The sequence below is a fragment of the Syngnathoides biaculeatus genome, chromosome 8, assembly GCF_019802595.1.
Source record: "Syngnathoides biaculeatus isolate LvHL_M chromosome 8, ASM1980259v1, whole genome shotgun sequence".
NCBI lineage: Eukaryota > Metazoa > Chordata > Actinopteri > Syngnathiformes > Syngnathidae > Syngnathoides > Syngnathoides biaculeatus.
In genome coordinates, this window is record NC_084647.1 from 26,762,988 (window position 1) to 26,786,396 (window position 23,409).

General features: G+C 39.3%; 1 protein-coding gene, 1 long non-coding RNA gene and 1 other non-coding gene across 4 annotated transcripts in view; 2 read left to right on the forward strand and 1 right to left on the reverse strand.

Moving 5' to 3' along the window:
* Window positions 1-304: 304 nt before the first annotated feature.
* LOC133504666 (uncharacterized) overlaps window positions 305-23,409 on the reverse strand; it is a 32,888-nt gene continuing 9,783 nt past the window's right edge. Inside the window, exons 2-3 of the long non-coding RNA XR_009796049.1 lie at window positions 20,929-21,030; window positions 305-2,388 (exon numbers count right to left, since the gene is read on the reverse strand). This is a non-coding gene — a long non-coding RNA (uncharacterized LOC133504666). The remainder of the gene's footprint in view (window positions 2,389-20,928; window positions 21,031-23,409) is intronic.
* On the forward strand, window positions 2,347-19,375 carry LOC133504665 (high affinity cGMP-specific 3',5'-cyclic phosphodiesterase 9A-like). 2 transcript variants are annotated; one of them, XM_061827158.1, is made up of 18 exons: window positions 2,347-2,415; window positions 5,262-5,332; window positions 5,980-6,057; window positions 7,418-7,461; window positions 7,553-7,607; window positions 7,828-7,898; window positions 7,981-8,068; window positions 8,844-8,922; window positions 9,017-9,091; window positions 9,214-9,300; window positions 10,506-10,610; window positions 10,685-10,767; window positions 10,972-11,128; window positions 11,913-12,026; window positions 12,621-12,725; window positions 14,842-14,970; window positions 15,041-15,136; window positions 19,315-19,375. In XM_061827158.1, the coding sequence occupies exons 1-18, from the start codon at window positions 2,347-2,349 to the stop codon at window positions 19,363-19,365; spliced, it is 1,557 nt and encodes a 518-aa protein (XP_061683142.1). In that variant the 3' UTR covers window positions 19,366-19,375. The 2 variants fall into 2 exon arrangements, with proteins under 2 accessions (XP_061683142.1, XP_061683143.1); XM_061827159.1 differs by lacking the exon at window positions 5,980-6,057.
* On the forward strand, window positions 4,398-4,470 carry trnat-ugu (transfer RNA threonine (anticodon UGU)). The gene has a single exon. It is a non-coding gene; the product is annotated as a tRNA-Thr (tRNA).

A 23,409-nucleotide genomic window follows, 5' to 3' on the forward strand; every position in this document is an offset into this window, starting at 1 on the left:
ATGCGACATATGCCACCATAATACTACAGAAAGATGTACAGTAGATGTAGCTGTAAAAATAGGGCAACCAAAATATTAGAGAAATTTCTCAGTATGTTGGGCATTACAACCACAATTTAAAACCGCACATTATTGAATAACAAACTGAAAGAGTAATTGAGCAGTATCATTTAATCATAGATACATTTTTTATGCAGGTCACATTACAGTTCACAAAATGCATGCGGATGCAGTCATTTTGCAATACATTTTAACAGTAAGTTAAACAATATTGACAGGGTCTCGATGAACAGCAGGAGCTTCCAGAAAACTGGACCACTACAACCAAGGTGAACAGAGAGACAGGAAGGAGACCACTCAGAAGGAAGGTGACCCTTGTGAGTATAATTGGCTCAGAAAATGGAGATGGATGGATGGATGTGTTAATGATACAAGCAATAGATATTTGAACACAACAGGTAAAAAAATAATATGACAATACACTAAGTCCCACATTGTTTAACATTCTCAAGAAATAACTAATAATACAGCTCCTGAGTCACATCCATCCATCCATTTTCTGAGCCACTTATCCTCACAAGTGTCACGGGAATGCTAAAGCCTATCCCAGCTATCATTGGGCAGGAGGTGGAGTACACCCTGAACTGGTCACCAGGCAATCGCAGGGCACATAGAAACAAACAACCATTTGCACTGAAAATCCGATCTAGGGGCAATTCCAATTAATGTTGCGTGTTTTTGGGATGTGGGAGGAAACCGGCGTTGCCAGAGAAAACCCACGCAGTCATTGGGAGAACATGCAAATTCCAACAGGCAGGGCCGAGATTTGAACCCCGGACCTCAGAATAGTGAGGCCAACACCCTAACCATTTGTTCCACCGTGCCGCCTTGTCACTTACCGTAGTAATACTTAGTTAGTTACTTGTGTCTGCTAAACAGTATTTTACCCCCTACCCAGTACCAAGTCTCCCACATCAGAAGGCACAACAATGAATTCATCATCATACACAAATTGTTTGCTTGTTGTCATTTGAAGTAATTATGCTAATACTATAGGTGTTTATAAAGACAACAACATTATAGAGTGCTAGTTCCCTAATAAAAAACAAAATTGTTTGTTGATTCTTTGGGGGAGGCTGGAATGGATTAATGGAAATTCCATTAATTTCAATGGGGAAATACAAATTGTGTGTTTTGAATTCCAAGCGTTGTCACAGAACAAACTGATATCTCAAAGCACCGCTGTGACTTTATTGTCGCTACTTCGATTATGTCCAAGACGAAAGATTTTCATCATTACTTTCACTAAACCAACTCCCCCAGCCACGTGATTCCAACTCGATCGCATTGGCGGTTATCAGGCCACACGTTCCTCTCCTGATCAACTGGCTTCAAAAGGCCACCCAAAATAAACCCCGAATCTAAAATTTCTTCAAGTGCCTGCCTGGCCCCAACTCACCTGACCAAACCATCTGGTGGGCCTGCTCTCAAGAAGCAGGTCAGCCCATGAGTGGCCTTGGGATGAGGAGACAAGCACACACAAAAATAATACTAGTTCTCATTAAAATGCCGTTTTAAATGTTGGAAAAAAAAAACAACAATAGCAAGCATTTCTCAGATGCTCATTAATGAAAAAAAGGAAGACAACAGTTCACAATAGAGTCGCATTAGAAGTATGATATAATTCGCAATGTGCATGAATTAATAATTTTCCTAATGGATGTGTATTAATCATCTGCCAAACACAGGTATAATTCACCCTCAGAACCATTTTATCCAAGCTCTATTTTTGTGCGTTTCCACTCAGCGTGTAGAACGCAACATAGGATCACAGGGGGTTGTCCTATTTCTCACCATAGTAACAATCCCCTGGCAACCGACCAGGAGAGCCAGTTATATTGATGGTTCACCAAAGCCCTTTGGCTCCCTCACGGCACAGCGCATCTCCATCCCCTCGCTTCGCCTCCTTCGGCTCTACTATTACGTCTCCTGTCTCCAAAGTGAGTCGACTGCGGTATCGTCGCCCCCAGGGGAAGTTAGCAACACTCTTGGCTGGGAAAGCGACGTGCCTCACATTGTGAGTCTTGACGATTACTAATTTGATTCAAGAGTAATTCATCTAGTTGCATGAAAAAAAAAAAAAAGATAAGCACATGTTCTTGGCTTTTGATGTCAAATGGGAATTACCTTACGGTAAATCTGGGAATAATCTTACATCATAACATTTTTATCTCATACTGTTTGCCTGACAGGAAGGCATCCCCGTGGTCGCCTCCTCAACTCGCCCGTCCGTGCCAGACCAGGTCAACATCGCCACGGGCGTGCAAGAGGAGAGGGAGGTCAAACATGGGCTCCAGCTCCTCCTCCTATGCCCCCAAAGCCATTTATCTGGATGTGGATGGGAAAGTGCAGAAGGTGAGCCCGGGAAAGAAGACAAACCAAATTCCGATGGCTGTTTTTGTCATTTCCATCGAAATGTAGCAGTTTTTCAAAGAAAAAAAAAAAAGAATAGAATACAGCAGATGAGTGATTCTCAGAGTGTGGTACACATACTACGAGTAGTACACGGGCAAAAGGATCACTGAGTATAATATTAACCACCAGTCACCAGTAAAAATATAAAATAAAATAAAACGCAGAACGAACCTTGTAGCAATCTATATAGCCAGTTTAAACATTTTTAAATCCAGTACGGTACATTGTTTACTTTTCAAGCCCAGTGTGTTTTGCAAATACAGATCAACTGTATTTAACTTTCAAGTGCAAACCAGATTTGCTTTTAATCTTACTAACTGTTTGCTTTTAAAGATCTAAATCTAAAAATCACCTCCTTGTTTTTGATGTAGGCCTATTTTAATGCTGGTTATTATAGTGGAACTTGAAGTATGTTTGGGAGGTGATACTTGGTTTAACAAGTTTGAGAACCACTGGAATATAAGATGTAAAGTGTATGGTGTAGTAAAATAAAGATTACCATGATAAATAGAAAATGGTTTTAACAGGGATGTTACGGTTTTACAGCTGTAAACAGCAGGAGACAAGAATAATATCAAAGAATAAAAAATCTCAGGCAAAGAGAGGAAGCAGGTCAAAATGGTACATGAATAATAAATACGATTTATGCAGATGTGAATTTGTTAACGGGTTGCATAACAAAGGTGTCCCTTTAAAACCAATAGTGTTCATTCAATTCCAAGGACCTTGCAAGTATTCCCAGTTGACTGGGCTCACTTGAGTCTGACCTAAAATAATTCGGCCACACAGCGCACTTAGACTTCCAGGAGAAAAAAGTAACACACACACCTCACAAGCCATAAACCTTGTTGCATGCAAAGCACGTTTGCAGTGAGTATGATTTAGTTTGCAATGTGATAGATGCAAAATATGTATAATTTGGATTAACACCTTTACAAACAACGATTGAAGCACATGTATTATTTCATTATATCTAACTAGAAAAACATCAATATTACTGAAATGCATTAAAAAAATTTACATTTTACGCTATACATTATAATGTAATACCTATGTCTCAGATTTAAAATAAGTAGGTTGCTAGTATAAATCGATCGCAATTATAGTCTAGGAATTAAAACAAATAATAACCTAGTGGTTACAGATCTGCCTCACAGTTCTTTCATGGTTTGAATCTTTGCGCACTTTTTCATGTTTTCCAGTTTTCCCCCAAAAATTGCATGTTAGGGTTCATTAAAGTCTCAAAATTGTGCATAAGGGCAACATGAGGGGAAATGTTTGTTTCCCCGTACATGTCTTGAGATCCGTCAGTGACGAGCTTGGGGTTGGCCAAAGTTAGCCCGAAAATGTTATTATATTTTTTATTTCATAATGATATGTATGTAAAATTGTTTAATACAATATAATAGTTGCTTTTAGTCTGACCCAAAATATCTGTTTCTTGTCACTAGTAGCATATCCTCCTTTTCACGCTATTCATCCATCAATTTTCTGAGTTGCTTGTCCTCACAAGGGTCACAAGGAGTGCCATAGCCTATCCCAGCCATCCTTAGTCAGGATGTTGGGTACACCCTGAACTGGTTGCCAGCCAATCGCGGGGCACATATAAACAAACACCCATTCATGCTCACACCTACAAGCAATTTGGAGTCTTCAATTAACCTACCATGTATGTTTTTTGGATGTGGGAGGAAACCAGAGTGCCCAGCGAAAACCCACACAGGCACGAGGCGAACATGCACACACACGCCACACTGCTGGGGCCGGGATTTGAATCTAGGTCACCAGAACCATGAGGCAGACGTCCTAACCAGTGGTTCACCATGCACCCTTCATGATATTAAATTACTATTTACTTGTAAGAATTTTCTCTTTGCTCTTATATAGAAAAAGCATAGAAAGTTGTATTCCCTTATTGTAGAGGCCCCATAGCTCAGTGGTTAGAGCACTGGTTTTGTAAAACAGGGGTTGTGAGTTCGTATCCCACTGGGGCCTCCACTCCCTGAGAAGGGTTGCGTCAGGAAGGGCATCCGGCGTAAAAATTGTGCCAAACATATATATGTGTTCATCTGAGATGATACGCAGTGGCGACCCCGAAAGGGACGAGCCAAAAGAAACACACACAGTTGTATTCCCTTATTGTGATTCATATAACAAAATACTGTAGCAATAAATTTGTCATTGCGACGATGCCGGCACCTGTTTGAAAACCATAAACCAAAAATATCTGTCTATGTTTAGACGTCGTTGTGCACTGTTACAAGCATATATTGGTGTACAATTTAAACGGAACACTTGCTGAGTGCCTCAAGTAGAGAGCTGCTGATGACACATGTCTGCTTAAGAGCCCCAAGCCCACAATTCAGTGTTTGTCTGCTACACCTGCTCCTTTTCAAGATCGCAGCAAGATCACCAACACTTTTTTTCTCTGATTGTTTGTTTTGTTTGGGGGGAGGGGGGTTCTCAGCCTAGATGCATATACGTTTCTATTGTTGGTCATAATGATGAATGATTGCGAGGAAAAAGGGGTGGCAGTGGGTGGGTCGAAAACATTGTTGTCTTGCACGTGGTCTTCCCACTGAGATTATTTTTGATGGTTTGAGTAATATATGACTCGCATCCCAACCTGTGTAGGAACACTGAGGCCTTATATTAACCACAATAGCATCAAAGGGCTGTACATAGTGCAATTTATTCCTTTGGTGTGATGTTTTTTTTTTTTTTTTTTTTTTTTTTTTTACATTTTCTCTTGTGCAAGAATCCAATTAAGTGTGTGGTCTTTCCAGGTGGTGTTTAGTAGACACTGTAGTCCTTGTGATATTAAGGAGCTTCTTTGTACCTCATCCAACATCCCCAGGTTGGTATCCAATGCTTTCCTTATGTGTATTATTTTAAAACGGGAAATTGGCCTTTTTATGAATAAATTGTGAGACATAGAGTATGCGTTTTGTCCATAAATATTATGTGTTCTGATGGGCTCTAGATTGTGTCTCCTAATTTTGTGACCCTTAAATGATGCTGACTCGATTTTACTGTTTTCAATTCCATTTTATTTATTCATATTAAAATGCAAAATAAAAGAGCATGCAAACTCCACACAGGCGAGGCCGGATTTAAACCCGGGTCCTCTGAACTGTGAGGCAAATGTGCTAACCGGTTTGGGTCCTGTGCTGCCATGATGCTTTTAGACTAATTAAATTATTGGACATAAAGTACATGCAGTTTTTTGGTGTCTTAATAATAATAACAAAAATAATAATTAGCAGTAGTAGTAGTTGTAATAGTAGTAGTAGTAGTAGTGAAATATGTGGCTTGCATGTCACACTCCATCAGTAGCAAATACAACATGATGAATGGCTTGATTTTTATTTATTGATGCTGGCTGCTTAGAGTACTTCAAATGAGCAAAGACAGTAAAGTTTATAATTCGCAAAATAGAATACTTGCAATTATGCTCATTACATTCCAGTAAGTGAAATTTGTCTTGGTATGTGTTTACACTAGAAACACTGCAATCATGATGGTGGATCCAGAGGGTGCCTTCGTCTCGATAGATCCTACCATGCCCACCAACTCTCCCAAGTATGCGCACTAAGATATTACCCCACTCCAACTTTGAAGTTTAAGTGATGACATCAGTAAAACATTCAGCCCACCAATATTCATATCTTGGTCAAATTCAGATATTTACTTCTATTGGAATGGGTTTGTCCGACCTGGTGAATAAACAAGAAGGTGGGAAAGGTCTGTAAAAGTTGTGTTTGAGTCATAGTGTATACGCTGCATTTATTGTATATACCCCAAGTTTTTGTGATGTAAAAATGAGAACAAGATGTATCATTTTCCCACATGATGTGTTTGGGAAATTTTGTCCCAATGAAACCAATATTGAATGTCTTTGACATAATTTCAAAACATATTTTTGGAGCAAACAGACGACTCATCATCATAAGAACGCCATACAATGAAGCATGACAGCAGACACTGTGATCACAAAGTTTTCAGGCTTCTGCTGGAGAAGAAAGAAAAAAAATAAAAGCCTACTAAAAGAGCTTACCTTTATTTGGGTTTTCTCAGTGGCAGGTGTGTGTGCTGCAAGTTTGACTGATTGGTTGCGGTAATTCTGAACACGGCCCCCTCTCAGTTATGAGAGGGTGTTCACACTTGTGCAACCGCTTTATCTCAGTTGTTTATTTTTAACATCCCCTCTCAAACAAAAGCAAAAAGTGGGTTGCTCAGGTTAAATTTCCAATTAATTGCGGGAAAACTTGAAATGATTCATCTTGGTCTCATCTTTTTTTATAAAAACTGGAGACTATATATATATATATATATATATATATATATATATATATATATATATATAATATTTAATAAACTTTAGAACATACTAAATACAGTATAAATAAATTGAAAAATTAAAGAGATCATGTTGCACATACATATATACAAAAGTACAAATTGAGAATTTTTCCCATGCGATCAACTTTTATTTGATGTTATTTGGTCATAATCTTTGATGTTATTTTATGAAATTTGATGTGTAGCTTCAGTATGACCCATGGACAAATGGACTGGTTTATGCAGAATTATGGTACTGATCTCAATTTTCAAATTGTATTCCCCCAATCTTTCAAATTGAAAAAAAAAAAAAAAAGAAATTAGTAGTGGGTATTCTTTGCTTGGCCTTTACTCATCATAAATCAAAGTCAGCTCTGATATAAAAACATTACATACAAGTACCATATCTTGGGAACTAAAATGACATATTATTAGTGTTTACTTTTTAAAGATAAAAATGATGAATGTAAAATGTAAAACCATGTAATGCATCCTGATCTGATGTTGATTTTTGGGGGATATGGCTACCTATAACACATCTCTTGGGAGTAATACTGTACATTGAAGGGAACAGATACTAATTAATCTTTTTTGTGTGAAGCTCTCTGTACAAAGTTGTCCCCCTGTCGACTGGCCAACTTGGAGGTTCGTATCACCATCACTAACTACCACATCCAGTCATACGTCAACAACAACGGGTGAAACTAGCAAGTTGACTCTTTTGCAATGTGTACAGAGAAAGAGGACATGTTCCAGAATGTGTTGTCCCAGGTCGCGGAGCAGTTCAGCAGGTAACACCTCTGTTTTCTATGTTATGCCCTGGCTGAAGGCTGCCCTTTCATCTACCTCACACACACACACACAGGACAGGCAACACTGACTTTTTAAAGTCACATGCTCAAACCCATCGAAGACAAGTTCAATCGCACACCAAAACAATTGACATGTTTCGTTCCAGTACTGTTTCCTTATCGTTGCTTTTCTCCAAGATGCAATGTGGTTTCCTCACAGAGCCTTTCGTATCAATGAGCTGAAGACTGAGGTCACCAATCGGCTTGCCATGCTGGAGAAGAGAGTGGAGCGTAAGTGGGCGATTTGGAGAAACCCCAATAAAGCACAAGGTCACGATGATCAATACGCTCTATATTTGGGTTTATGTTTCAGTGGAAGGTCTGAAGGTGGTGGAGATTGAGAAGTGTAAAAATGATCTGAGGAAGCTTCGGGATGAGATGACATCAAGAGGCGGTGGCAGGTGGACGAGATGTTTTACATGGTTTACATACCCAATGGACTGACGGCTTATATATGCCAATCAATGAATTGATGAATCAAAAATTGTAACTTTTTTTTAGCATATTTTCATATAAAATTGACAATACATTTACATTTCTTAGGATGTCCAATTCTTTGCCTTTCTGTGACTCTTCCAGTCTCTGTATCACTGTTGCAACCTGCTGATCACACTCATTACTTCGTGACACTTCCTAAAACCTCGCCCCCTCAATGCTTTGCCCGAGACCCAAAAATTATTCTCAGGCTGCCATCTTAAGATTTATCTCAGTCGTCTTAAATGGGCATGGAGGAGAACGCATCGAGGAAGTAACTAACTAAAATCAAGGGACGATTGATGTTTCCATTTACCGGTATGTCATCTTTTCGTGATAGTGATTACAAAATTGGCTGCACACCAGCTAGATCTTAAAAAGAACAGGATTTAAAATTGAACACATTAAGGACTGAACATAGAAGCATTAAGGACTGAGCTTCTGAATTTGTGTGAAGCATTCAAGGATCCAAGAGCTATAACGTAATGATTAAACGAGTTTGGTGAGGACAAATGTAACTGTCCCGAAGACCAAACCTATCGAACACCTTTAGGAATAAACATGAACAGAGATTATGAGTGTGAGCCAAAGCAATTTCATAGTTTTAATTCCTGTGTCAGGCGTAATAGGAATAAGTCTCAACATTTTTGTTCATAATGCTTAATTAAACCAAACTATCTTGCTCTTCCAATCTTCCTTTAGAGTAAACTGCCCATGCAAATACAATTTTGACGACGGGAAGAAGGTCACTCCCAGACGAGACGTCCCCAACTACCCAAAAGTGAGTTTGGTGTGACACTCTGCAGCAACTATACAAGCGTAGGAATATCCAAAAAGATGTTTTGTTTTGTTTTTTGTACATTTGTCCTCGACAGTATACATTGTCTCAGGAGACTGTTGAGGCACTGAAGAAGCCCACATTTGATGTCTGGCACTGGGAGCACAATGAGGTACAGTGCAGGATACAAAATCACTTAATCGAGAAATCTTTACAATCTTAATATGCCCTATTATGATGTCTTATGCTTTAAATCAAAGCAATTTGCACGCATGTCTTCCCTTGTGGCTGCAGATGCTGAGCTGTTTGGAATACATGTATCATGACTTGGGGCTGGTGAAAGAATTCAACATGAACCCCATAACACTCAAACGCTGGTTGGTAAGGAACAATAGAATACCAGAATGCAAGACCAACACGAAAAATTGTATTTCAGGTGGGAAAATGTTGTGCATGCAACGTGCAATGTCAGTTTGCACTAACTGAGCAAAAATCTAATGATTCAGGATGTTTTACTTTTTCTTCTTAGTTGTAATCTTCTACGTTTCATCATCACATCTACCTGCAGTACAATATGACTGTATGTATTGGGCTCATACACCAGAATGAGCAGCACGATGTCCATTGAATTATCATGATACATGAACTGTTTAATTATTTACATTCTATTAAATGATTTTATAGCTATATTTTTTCTCTAGTGCAACACTTTGGATTTCTATTTTTCATGCTAAAAGCATTATAACAAAGGGTTATTTTGGCGCACTGGAGTGGATGACGTTTCTATTCATATCAAAGGGGAAAGATGATTTGAGATAGTGCTTTGACTGATGTGAGTCGTCAGGAGACAAATAGAACTGTTTTCACAAGGCTGTAATCATTTTTAACTCGTATGCTTATACGGGGTAGGCACGCTGGAACAGCTGTAGAGCGTTGGCCTCATAGATTAAAGGATCGAGGTTCAAATCCCAGCCACACCTTTGTGGGGTTTGCATGTTCCCCCCGTGCCTGAGTGGCTTTCCTCCGGCAACTCCGGTTTCCTCCCACATCCCAAAAATCTGCATTAATTGGAGACTCTAAATTGCCCTAGGTTTGATTGTGAGTGCGACATTTGTCTGTTTCCATGTACTCTGTGATTGGCTGGCAACCAGTTCAGAGTGTACCCTGCCTCCTGCCCGTTGACAGCTGGAATTGGCTTCAGCACTCTCGCGATCCTTGTGAGGATTAGCGGCTAAGAAAAAAACGGTGAATGGAAAAAAAATTCAAAATTTTTTTAAACTCTAAAAAGTCTAGAATTCGCATGGATAAACCATCTGTATGTTTCTGGGGTTGGTTCCTCAGACACAAAAAAAAAGAGAAAAAAACATTTGTGTATTTTTTCTTTAATTGATTTTTTTTTTAAATCCCTGAATGGTTGTATCTGCTGCTGCTGAACCACGAGTATCCAGGTTCCACTGTAATGATCAAATTCTCATTATAAATATACCTGCACAATTAAAATTGATGTATCATCAATCGATGGGAAAAATAATTGCCCAAATCCAAACAAAGCAATTAACAACTTTTAACTTTCCCTAACTTTGCAGTTGGCTATCCAGGAGAACTACCGCAACAACCCCTTTCACAACTTCCGCCACTGCTTTTGCGTTAGTCAGATGATGTACGGCATGATCCACCTCTGCAACCTGCAGGTGAGGTGCCGCGGTAACTGATCTGACCCCTTTGGTCATTCCAAATTGCGTAAACTCTCACTGTTGTTGTACAGGAGAAGCTGACTCTCACCGATATGGGCATTCTAATGACAGCTGCGGTGTGTCATGACCTGGACCATCCTGGATACAACAACACGTAAGACCCGTTTACTCTCACTGTGCTGGTGATGACTGATTGAGCACAGGAGATCGTTGACCTCAGTATGTAGTGACACTGTCGTCACTGAGCTGTGCAACTATTTCACTAATGGGAGGTTCCACATAACACACTGATCTAAAAGATGATCATTGTGTTGTTTTGCACTCATTTGACAGAATTGTTGTGTCATCCACCTATCAGGTACCAAATCAATGCACGCACAGAGTTGGCAGTGCGCTACAATGATATCTCACCACTGGAGAACCATCACTGCGCTGTGGCATTCCAAATCCTTTCCCTTCCCGAGTGCAACATCTTTGCAAATGTGGATCCCGAGGCATTCAAACAGATTCGACAGGTGAGTTGGCCAACATACGTGCTCATCAGACACTTCATTGGGACACATATTACATTTGATGAGCTCAAATTTACAAGATGTACAAAGACGGCTAGAGGTCAATGATTGTATTTTGTCATGCATTGTAATATATTAAAAAAAAACTAGTGGGGAAGTTGTTTTTTTACAGTTTAATCAATCCTTCTGATATTTGGGGGAAAAAAAGTCATCATTTTTCAAAAATGTATGTCCTCATGGTGGTGGCAGATGAGAGTGGATATTCAAACCCAGAAACTCTCAACTGTTCAGAAGATGTGCCAATCCCTGCCACACTGTGCAAGATACAATTGAAATTCCAATTATATCTTCATCCATCCATTTTCTGGGTCGCTTATCCTCACGAGGATCACGGGAGTGCTGGAGCCAGTCCCAGGGGTCGTCGGGGAGGAGGCAGGGTACACCCTGAATTGGTTACCAGCCAATCGCAGGGCAAACAGAGACAGACAACAGTCGCACTCACAATCATACCTAGGGGCAATTTAGAGTCTCCAATGAATGCATGTTTATGGAATGTGGGAGGAAACCGGCAGGCACTAGGAGAGCATGCAAACTCCACACAAGCAGGGCCGGGATTTGAACACCGATCCTCAGAACTGTGAGGCCAACGCTCTACAGCTGTACCACTGTTCCACCCTATCAAAATATAACATGAATATATTTAAAGAAACACCTAATCACATAGCTAATGCTTAGAGTACAATGTACTTTTAATGTCAAACTGAACATTTTTGCTCTTTGTCTGCAGGCCATAATCACCCTGATCCTGGCCACTGATATGGCCAGACATGGCGAGATACTGGACTCATTCAAACAGAAGGTGGACAACTTTGACTTCACCAACGAGGAGCATGTGACATGTGTATGTACATGATGCCAGCAGTTAGTTGTCAGCACAAGCAGGCCTTTATCTATTAAGTAAATGAAGTATTTGCATAGAAAGTCCCTTTTGAATATACCTGGAAAAACACAAAAGCACAACACAAAAACAAACGGGGAAAATGCAGTTGACTCAATTCAACCACTGCGGATTGTCATGACATGGGTGACTGTGGACCTACACAGACATAAAGAAAACGTTTTTTTAAACCAGCACATTTATAGATATATTTTTATACTGGAATAGTACATTTAAAATGACTTGGGCAGTTAATGTACTGCAACAGATAACTTTTGGAGTTGATGAAGCCAATATTTTCCTCAAGTAACTTTGTGTTACCGGGTGATACCGAGAATAGTCTGCAAATTATTTTATATACTTCTACAGTGTTCAATCAGAAGTCACTGAAGGATAATTCAAGAGTAGGAATTTCGACTTTGACAAGCGTTTCAATTTTTCCTTATCGAGGTTATAGAAGTCAGACTGCTCTTCAAAAGGTTGAGAACGACTCATTAGCATAGTTCAGATGTGTTGAAGGTACCACGATGCCCTTTTTTGATGAACTTTTGGTTTCAGCTCAAGATGGTACTGATCAAGTGCTGCGATATTTCCAATGAGGTGCGGCCCACCGAGGTGGCTGAGCCTTGGGTGGACTGTCTGTTGGAGGAGTACTTCATGCAGGTGAGGACGCACCCCACAAACATAAACTAATGTTTAAATATAGAGCGTTCTAAAAGATTCCAGTTGTCCCTCATTACTGAATATCCTTTACTCTTTTGCGGGTTCGCTACATGGTAGATTTTTTTCTCCAATTTATGCTGCAAATTATTCATGACATGCAATCGGTGGTCATTTTTCTGTATGGCTCGTCACATCAGTTTTAGGTAGCAATAAGTGCGAGCCACTGTGCCTATTGCAAAGTTCAAAGGGCATTAATTATGCAACTAGATATCGACAGTAAAGTAAACATCCATCCATCCATTTTCTAAGCCGCTTCTCTACACAAGGGTCCAAACATTGTTTGCTAGTCAGATTGTAATTGTAATTGTAATCCTCGACAGGTGGTTAGGATAGAGGGAATATAGTTGCTTGTGCACTTTCAATCGCTTTATTGAACAATTGGTAAAAAAAATTCACCAAAGACAAAGACACTAAAGACATTCTTACTGCTTTGAAGCACCCCATAGGTGACGCCAGAGTGGCTAACATTTGCTCACTCAATAGCCAACTACTTCTACATTATCATTCCCTGAATTTCACGTCACTCAACAGGTCCGGCACGCCTTGAAAAGGCACACACACATTCAATATCACAGATATCTTAAGAGTGTGAGGATTCCAAGCCCAAGTAGACAAAACTCATACCTACACCCACAGGTAGGGAAAATAGCCAAATATTGGACTCAAGTAAGAGTACTACTGTTACTTTAGAATAATGACTCAAGTAAAAGTAAACAGTAGTCTTCCAAATATACTACTCAAGTAAAGAGTAACTTGTGAGTATCTTCTGATTTAAAAAAAAAATCAAAAGTCAAATAAAATACAAAATGATAATATATAGGAATCCACACACACCTGCCACCATTTAAATTTTTCAGTGCCCCAAAACCAACACGTTCACTGGGCCCTACATGAACAAATTTGATTTTCATTTAAACGATAGAATGTAGGGGCAGCAGCTCTAGAGCTCAGGACCGGGGTTCAAATCCCACCCCCACCTCTTTGGAGTTAGCATGTTTTCCCTGGGCCTGCGTGGGTTTTCTCCGGGCACTCCAGTTTCCTCCCACATCCCAAAGACATAAATTAATTGGAGACTCTAAATTGCCCCGAGCTGTGAATCTGGCAACTAGTTCAGGGTGTACCTCACTTCCTGCCCGATGACAGTTGTGATGGGCTCCAGCACTCCTGCGACCCTTGTGAGGATAAGTGGCTCAGAAAATGGATGGATGGATGGATGGATGGATGAATGGATGGATATCCTAGTTTGAACAGTCACTTTTTAAGAGCTGCAGGAAAAAGCTGTTGTTTTTCGGAGTCTGTAGAGTTTAGACTATATATTTTTTTAATGAGTCATAATGATTGGCCCACAAACGCTTTGGGTGTGACCATGTTACTGGTTGGTGAAGTGGGATGAACGTACACTATTAATTACATTGGATTGGCTTAACGGCAAAAGTGGAAGTCTAAAAATAGATCATGTATGCAATAATGAATAAATAAAAATAGTGAGCAGCATGTCGATCATGGTAATGGAGTAAAAGCATCAATTCATCTCCACGTAAGCTGCCTCACAGTTTTGAGGGCCTGGTTTCAATTCCAGCCTTGTCTCTGTGGAGTTCGCATGTTTGTCCTGTACGTGCGGGGGTTTTTACCAGGTACTCTGGTTTCCTCTGACATTTGAAAAACGTGCATCATCAGTTAATTGAAGACTCTAAATTACCCGTAGTTTTGAATGTGAGTGCGAATTTTTTTTTTTTTTCCTATTTGCCTGTGATTGCCTGGCGACCAGTTCAGGATGTACCACGCTTCTCGCCCAGAGTCAGGTGGGATAAGTTCCAGCGACTTGAATGATAATATGCGGTACGGAAAATGGATGGATAGGTGACGTGAATAAATGTAGCACGCTAGTATCCACCTCAATCTATCCCTCATATGCATATATCGGTAGTCTTCATGGAGCTTTAAAATATCAATTTTTTAAACTGTGCCAAGGCAGTGAGTGTACAAAGTCAAACAGAAGAAACTGCATTTTATGTTCATAATGTGATTTTGCATGTCAACATATGCGTCAACCTAGAGTGACCGGGAGAAGTCGGAGGGGCTCCCAGTGGCCCCCTTCATGGACCGGGACAAAGTGACCAAGCCCACCGCTCAGATAGGCTTCATCAAGTTTGTCCTCATCCCCATGTTTGAAACCGTCATGAAGGTGGGCTCCAATGCACATGCCTTCTGTGTGAACACTTATACAAATGTAACACTATTCTCTTGTCCAACAGCTTTTCCCTCAGATTGAGGAAATCATGGTTCAACCCTTAAGGGACTCCAGAGACCACTACGAGGAGCTGAAACAGATTGACGATGCCATGACAGAGGTAGACCCTAATTTCACCTATCCTGTGTGTGGTTAAGTTGCTGCCTCTTGTGAATCATGTTGGATGCCTTTATTGATAAACGTGCATTTGCACAACAAAACAATGTACAGGGGGTGTCTTGAGATACAAGTGACTTGACTAGGTAGGTTTCCTGTTTAACTTAACATAAAATAAGTAGAATTACTTGTTTATTCAAAGCCACCACAAACCTTTGCCATATGCCATCTTAAAGAGAACAATATTCGCATTGTTAACTTTCTTAGCAAGGGATGTTTGGGCATAAACAGTGCAACATGTGAACATATCTTTTAATACAACAATTCTCATGAGCATATTTTCTTTATGCGCAGTTAAAAATCCCAATTCCAATGAAGTTAGGACATTGTGTTAAATAAAAACAGATACAATGACAATACAAAGCTGGGGCAGGGCCATGTTTACCACTGTGTTACATCACCTTTTCTTTTAATAACATTCAATAAATGTTTAGAAACTGAGGACACTACGTGTCAAAGGTTTGTACATGGAATTCTTTCCAATTCTTGCTTGATGAACATCTTTATCTCTTCAACTATCCAGGGTCTCTGTCGTTGCATTTTACATTTGTTTTATAATGCCCCACATATTTCCAATCGGAGACAAGTCTGGACTGCAGGCAGGCCTGTTTAGTACTTGCACTCTTCTACTATGGAAGCTACGATGTTCTAACACCATGCAGAATGTGGTATTGTATTGTCTTGCAGAAATAAGCAGGGATGTCCATTAAAAAGATATTGGTTGGATAGCTGCATATGTTTCTCCAAAACCTGTATCTACCTTTTTAGCATTAATGGTGTGTTCACAGATGTATAAGTTACCCATGTCATTGGCACTAACAAAGCCCCATACGATCACAAATGCTGGCTTTTGAAATTTGCATCCATAACAGTCCTCTTTGTCGCAAAGGACACAAAATCCATGATCTCCCCCCAAAAATTAAAATATGAATGGTCAGACAACCCAACACTTTTTATCTTTTGCCTCAGTCAATCTTAGATGAGCTCAAGCCAAGAGAAGCCGGCGGCATTTCTGGGTGTTGTTGATAAATGGCTTTTGCTTTGCATAGTAGAGTTTTAAATAGCACTTATGGATGTAGTGCCGAACTCTATTTACGGACGTTATTTTTCTGAAGTGTTCCTGAGCCTAAAGAGTGATATATGGGTTTACACGTTGATGTCAGTTTTTGATGCAGTGGCGCCTGCATTCAATGTTGGTTTTTGGCCTTACTGCTTACATGCAGTGATTCCTCCAGATTCTCTGAACTTTTTGATATTATTGACCGTAGATGATGAAATCCCTAAATTCCTTACATTGTATGTTAAGGAACATTTTTCTTAAACTGTTCGACTATTTCCTCCTGTACTTATTCAAAGAGAGGTTAACCCCACCCCATCTTTGCTTGTGAATGACAATTCAGCAATTCAGGGATGCTTTATTTATCTTCAATCATGGTACACACCTGTTCCCAATTAGCTTGTTCACCTGTGAGATATTCAAAAGAGGTACTTGTATATGTATGCGTTTGTATATGAGCATCCCTTAACTTTCTCCGTCTTTTTTGCCATCTGTCCCAGCATTTTTTAGAGCAAGTTGTTTGCTAATAACAATAAAGTTTATCATTTTGACAATTAAATATCTTGTTTTAGTAAGCTTTTCGTTTAAATACAGGCTGAACATGATTTGTAAATCATTGTAGCCTGCAGTTTACTGAGTCACTTACCGTCATTGTTAAAGTCTGTGTCTTCATGACTGTGTTATACCGCCTCTGGTGGCCAAGTCACATTCACTAGAAGTTGTTGAAATAAATTAATCATGATGCAAAAACAGGTTAATTCTGCACTTCCATCCATCCATTTTCTTTGCTGCTTATCCTCACAAGGGTTGCGGGGAGTGCTGAAGCCTATCCCATCTGTCAACGGGTAGGAGGCAGGGTACAATATAAGCAGATCTTCCTCACATTCTGAGTACCCGGATTTAAATACGGCCTCACCTGCATGGAGTTTCTATGTTCTACCCATGCCTGTGTGGGTTTTATCTGGGTGGATCTGGGTTTCCTCCCAGATCCCCAAAACATGCATGGTAGATTAACTGAAAACACTAAATTGTCCATAGATGTGAAAGTGTGTGCGAATATATGTTTGTGTATATATGCCCTGCGATTGGCTGGCAACAATTTCAGGGTGTATGCTGCCTCTCCCCCACTGTCAGCTGGGATAGGCTCCAAATCCCCCACGACCCTAGTGAGAGTAAGCGGTACAGATCATGGATGGATGGATATTATACAGTGCTACTTTCCTTACTAATATGCATGTTTTTGTTTTTGAGGGTGAGGCCGTAAAAGATGAATGATACTTCCATTCATTTCATTGGGAAAAGTTGTAACATTTTAATCAATGATTCCAAAATGGATTTTTTTTTCTCTGCAGAGTAAATTAGGGATTGAACTTAATTTTGGGGTGATGTTTTGTCGATATGAGTGTGAAACGGTATTTTGTATGTTAGCAATGTTAGGTGTAATACAAACTTGAGCAAAGCGGTGTTTGGAGACTCAACAAGATGGCTTTTTTTCCTGAGAAGTTCTCATTTTGGAGTTGAGAGGTTACTGCCCAACAGCGATGATATACAGTATTAAATATGGGTAAATACTGCAACTTTATAGTATAGTACATTCTTGTGTCCACATCAGCTATGCAGCGTAATTCTGTTGATGACGTCCCACCAAGTCATCCTGGTAAATCTATTTTGAAAGTGTAAAAGGACCATTGTGAGGGCTAATAGTTATTTACCATCTGCTCCAAAATGGATTGATATTAAGACTTGATGCCTATTTTATTGGCATATATTTTATTTATATAACAGTATCAGCCAAAATGTTAGCATTTTATGACGATCAGCTGATCAACTTTAAAGTCATAATTCGCCGATCTGATCGGCTTCACAAGACATTTAATGCGCGTCACCATCATGGACAGTATATTTGAATCTAAAACGTAGTTTATTTGTAGCCTTCTCACATGTTTTTGGTGTAGTACTGTAAATATTTGATGGCCAATAAAGTTATTTTTTCAAAAATGTCAGATGCGTGGGACAGACGGTACGTCTGAGACAGACAACAGATAATGCCGGGTCAGACTACTGCAATAAAATCTTCTGTTTCGATACTACCGCATCACAATTTGTTTTTTTACAATTGTACAATGCAACTCGATACACTTGTTACCAAGCCAACAAGAGTGGATCGCGCCAACTGCAACATAAGACGAAAATGTGGGGAAAACCTGTGTTTGTGGTCAAATAGATGAACAGAGATACATTATTTATTGTAAATGTATTTTTTGAGCAATTAAGTACATAAGTATACACAATAAATGAAATGAATGACTAAATGAATAGCCACATTACTCCATCTTGTGATTGGACCGGTGATTGGTGATAGTTTTTTTTAAACAGTGATCAACCCCAAAAACCACAATTGTGTAAAACCTATTGATATTATTGAAAATAACTGCAATGACTACCTGTTTCATTTTATTGCGCAAAAGATACACAAAGAGAGCATGTTAGTACATTATAGCCCATCTGGACAGTACAGCGCCATTAGTTATGTTTTTAGAAAACCACAATAATATAGAGCTCAATTTTTCTTATTAATAAAAAATTACAAAATGTTTTGCTGTTTTTGTTGAGAGGCTGTAACGGATTGCTGAATAGCTGAACAGCATTTCCATTGATTGCAAAGGGGAATGATGATTTGAAATATATGTTTTGCGGCGAATGTGGTCACAGAATTAGTTAAACTTGTATCTCAAGGTACCAATCTATTTTCTTGACACCAATTAGGTTTTTTTTCTTATTAGCCAGGATTTTGTTGCCATCTTCTGGAATTTGTTCAGCGTTACAGGTTTGGAATAGTCGACAAAATGTTCCACAAGAAAAAAAAAAAAAAACAATTTGTGAACCCCTGCCCAAGTCAACAGTTCCAAATTGTACGCATTCAAAATGATTCACGTGGGCGACACCAACTTTTGGAAAGTCAGCTCACGTCTGTATGAGGTGCACACGGTCACACATGCATGCATGCGCACCGCCCCCATCCAAAGCCACTTGCTAACATAAAGGTATGTCTTTTGTTCAATGAGGCGCAGAAGAAAAAAACTGAAAATATGTCATTAGGCGGGAAGAAGAAGTAAGCTCCACAGTGAGTGAGTGCAGTGGTATCTGTGTAAGTAAGAAGTGACACCTTGGTTGTGTGCTAGTGTTTAGTGTCATGAGTGTGTGACTGTCTCTGCCTCTCTCGGCCGCTCTCTCGTGGCTGCGGGAACATGCATACTTTCATCACGTCGTATTTGAATTATAATTCAACTCATCCTACCCCCAAAAAAGACAAAATCCAACAATAGGAATTGTGAGAAAGAGGCTGTTGGATTATACAGTTTGAACATTAGTATTCCTATACTGTATTTCTATGATGAAATTGAGTACATTGCACTTGAAATACTGTAAACTATAGTGATGAAACTGTCATGTATCCGAACCCCTCTCAATGATCTCCTTATTGCACTTTTTCCCTCCATTTCTTCTCATGAAATAAAATGACCGATTTCATGTTGATATAAACTCACTGGCCACTTTATTTACATAATCTGAAATAAAGGACAAGAGTTGGGAGTCAAATAGAAAGATAAGAACGCTGGTAACAGGATACTGCCAGAAAGGTATTCATTTATTCCTTTTTTGCTGTCATTTAGAATTAACTTGCTATAGTTGAGATGTAACTATCCAAACATTTCGATATTGATATACAAATCATGCATTTATTCCTCATACCTCAAATCAGGCAAGAGAGGCCTGCATTCCTTCAGGTCTTGTCCTGGACTACTTTGTAACCCCCTGGATGGGTTTTTGCTCTGCTAGAAGGGTAATTTTTGTGTGCTGACTACGCCTGGGAAGGTTCACCACTATTCCATGTGTTCTCCATTTGAGGATAATGGCTCTCACTGTGGTTCACTGGAGTCCTACAGCTTTTAGATCACCAGGAAGCCAAGTTTTTCTTCACTTAATCATTGACATAACCGTCGAAGAACTGTGTTTTCTGGTTACTTGGGTTATCTTTGTGTGATATTTATATTTATATTTATTTGATAATCTAAAAGTAGGGAAAGTTTAAAAAGGTGGCACGGTGGACTCAGCTGGAAAGGGTTGGCCTCACAGTTCTAAGGTCCCGGGTTCCATCCCGGGTCTTTCTGTGTGGAGTTTGCATGTTCTCCACGTGCCTCCGTGGGTTTTCTCCGGGCACTCCGGTTTCCTCCCACACCCCAAAAACATGCAATATTAATTGGACAGTCTAAATCGCCCATAGGTGTGATTGCGGGTGCAATTGTTTGTCTCTGTGTGCCCTGGAATGGGCTGGCAACCAGTTCAGGGTGTACCCCCCCTCCTGCCCCTTGACAGCTGGGATAGGCTCCAGCACTCCTGCGACCCTCGTGAGGAAAAGTGGCTAAGAAAATGGATGGATGGAAAGATTAAAAAGAAGAGAAAGGGCAAAGACTTCTTTACGGCACCGTGAGTTAAAGGCTTTTAGTTAAAGGGAGTTTTCATTTGTTGTAATATACTGTATGTTATGACTGGAAAAGACGAGAAAAGGATGTATTTGAAAGAGAAAATTATTCATATCCCTGACACAGCCTTTTGTACAAGAATCCTGGCTGGAACTGTGTGAATATTAGTGTGAATGATTGTTTGTCAATACGTACCCTGTGATTGGCTGTCGACCAGTCCAGGATGTAGCCAGCCTCTCGTTCTTAAGTCAGCTGGGATAGGCTCCACCTCACCTTTAACCATAATGAGTACAAGTGCTGGAGAAAATGGACGGATAAACATTACTACCATATTTTGATTACATTATTTATCTGTACAAATATATTAGAAACAACTGTCAGTATGACACACGGCAATTTTACAAACCTAATCGTAAACATATCTGTAAATGAGTAGCTCTCTGACAGTATCCGTCAATCTCAATGTAGTTTTAGTCTGAGCTTTTTTCTTTCCTGAGATTTTCCTTCTTTTTTTACTCTAACTCAGGGTGTCGTTTCCTCGCAGGGGTCCTCTTTTGTGTTCAAATTCAGCAAAGACTTTAAGAAGAGCGAGTCTGGGTGAAGTCGTTGCAGCGCTGCGTTTCGACGGTCAACAGATGGAGCGGCAGGAGAGAGCAAAAAGACGACTCAGCTACAGCTACATACTCAAATAAAGTTGGACACCGAGGGCCATCGTATCGTGAATGTTGACTTCCACTTTTGCACTGCTCGTAACAGAGACCTCTGTCTGTTCATTTGTGGACTTAACGTTGGCTTTCTCGATTTGTGTTTTCATTTGGCAGCACTGGAGACACTCGGATCATCAGATTCTCTCAGAACATAATACCAGGGGTACTTTACAGGGGGTTGTCAGTTTACAACCGGGTTCTGTTGCTACAGTGGGAATGTAACCCGAACTTGGAAAGTGGTGTTAACTATCACTAACACAGTAGCACTGTAGAATCATCATTATTCTACATCAAATTTTTTTTTTTTAATAATATTCCACTTTTCTGTTTTTTTTATTCCATTTTTTCTTGACTGATTCAAATCAGTCCAACTGAGAAATGTAGAACTCGTTTGGGACATGTAAGAAACTATTCCTATTCCTAAAACTCCCCCCAAAAAAATCCTGAAAGAGGGGCTAATGTAAACTCCCATTTTAGCAATATCTTACAGTACTCCCTCCTCCTTCCATATGTCTTGACTAATTCAAAACATTCCATTTTCCATCATTCTACATTTCAACAAATGGATTCCGAAGAATTTCAGTTAAACTTCAGTTTTTCAGCATTCGCATGCAATATTGACAGAAACAGCATTTTCTAGTCGCATTCAATATATGTATGAAAAATAATCAATTTTAAAAAAACTCAAAACGTTATAAATTGATGACCCCTTGTGTTTGGAGCTGAATTCACGGACTTGCCTAAAACATTTTAGTCGACATTGTGGGATTTGCATTCAATAGATAAGGCAGCTTTACTTTGTCTCAATCTTTTAATGCCTGACAAACACTCACAAGAGGTTAAACATCTAAGGAGGATTTTCATTAGATAACAAATATTCAGCCTCTGTAACAAATGCACATTACCTATTATTAGAAATGAGTGCCTTGATGTTATATTGTTTTCTCCACTTGTTTCATCACTCATTTCCATTGATAAAGTACAGAAGCCATCACAAATACCCACATGATGAGGGTATTTAAATATATGCGCGTGTTTGTGTGCGTGTATGTGTGAATTACTTCTAATTGCACAAATAACCACAGTATGTCCAGATGTATTTGGACAAAGTCAACATTTTTATGAGTTTGCCTTTTATACACCTCCACAATCGATTTAAAATAAAACAATCAAAACGTGTCAGCATTAAGCTTCAGGATATTTTACTTTCAAATGGCATTAGCCATTCACAGCCCTTTTTAATCAGGATACCTCCATGTCCTCAGAGGTCAAAAGTATTTGGACAAAGATAGCCATCAATATCATTGTAATATTGGAAATGTTTTTTTTTTTTTTGCCTGTTTGTGGGTCTTGAGCCTTCATTTTTCTCAGTAAAAAGCATGCTCTATTGGGTTGAGATCGGGTTTACTGAAGACTATTCCATATATAGTAGTTTCTTTCAGAAAGTTTCCAGTTGTTGTTGCAGTGGTTGATGACAGAATGCTTTCCTCTACATAAAGAACAGTAACTGGCAAAGGTTATTCTCGAGAAGGTGGAAATATAATTAAAAGCCTCAATCAATTCAATGCAAGGCAAATTTATTCATAGACTGCATTTCATACACAAGGTAATTCAATGTGCTTTACATGATTAAAATCAATTAACAAAATCAAGTGAATAAAAAAGCTTGCTAAAATCACTAAAAGAATGTACAGTGCAAGAAATACTTAGTTTAAAATCCTTATTCAAAAGCATGAGGGTGGGGGGAAAGAATTATTTTAAAGCTCAACACGCACACTTGGGGCTGACTTCAATTATGTTGGCAGCTTAGTCTATGCAGAAAATGCACAACCATAAACTAATTAGGATTCCGTTCCTTGATAATTGAAAGCAGATGTTGGCTGATTCCTTATTGTGATACAACTCAAAGATAATCATTTTGCTTTTTTTTGGAGTACAGAAAACTGAGAATATTTACTTTTGAGAAGAT

Bases quoted from the DNA above. Each gene is read 5' to 3' on its own strand.
- LOC133504665 (XM_061827158.1), top strand. From the start codon at position 2,347: ATGGGCTCCAGCTCCTCCTCCTATGCCCCCAAAGCCATTTATCTGGAT. The intron at 8,923-9,016 runs GTGAGTTTGGTG...TGTCCTCGACAG, and splicing joins ACGTCCCCAACTACCCAAAA to TATACATTGTCTCAGGAGAC. The intron at 11,129-11,912 runs GTGAGTTGGCCA...CTTTGTCTGCAG, and splicing joins CATTCAAACAGATTCGACAG to GCCATAATCACCCTGATCCT.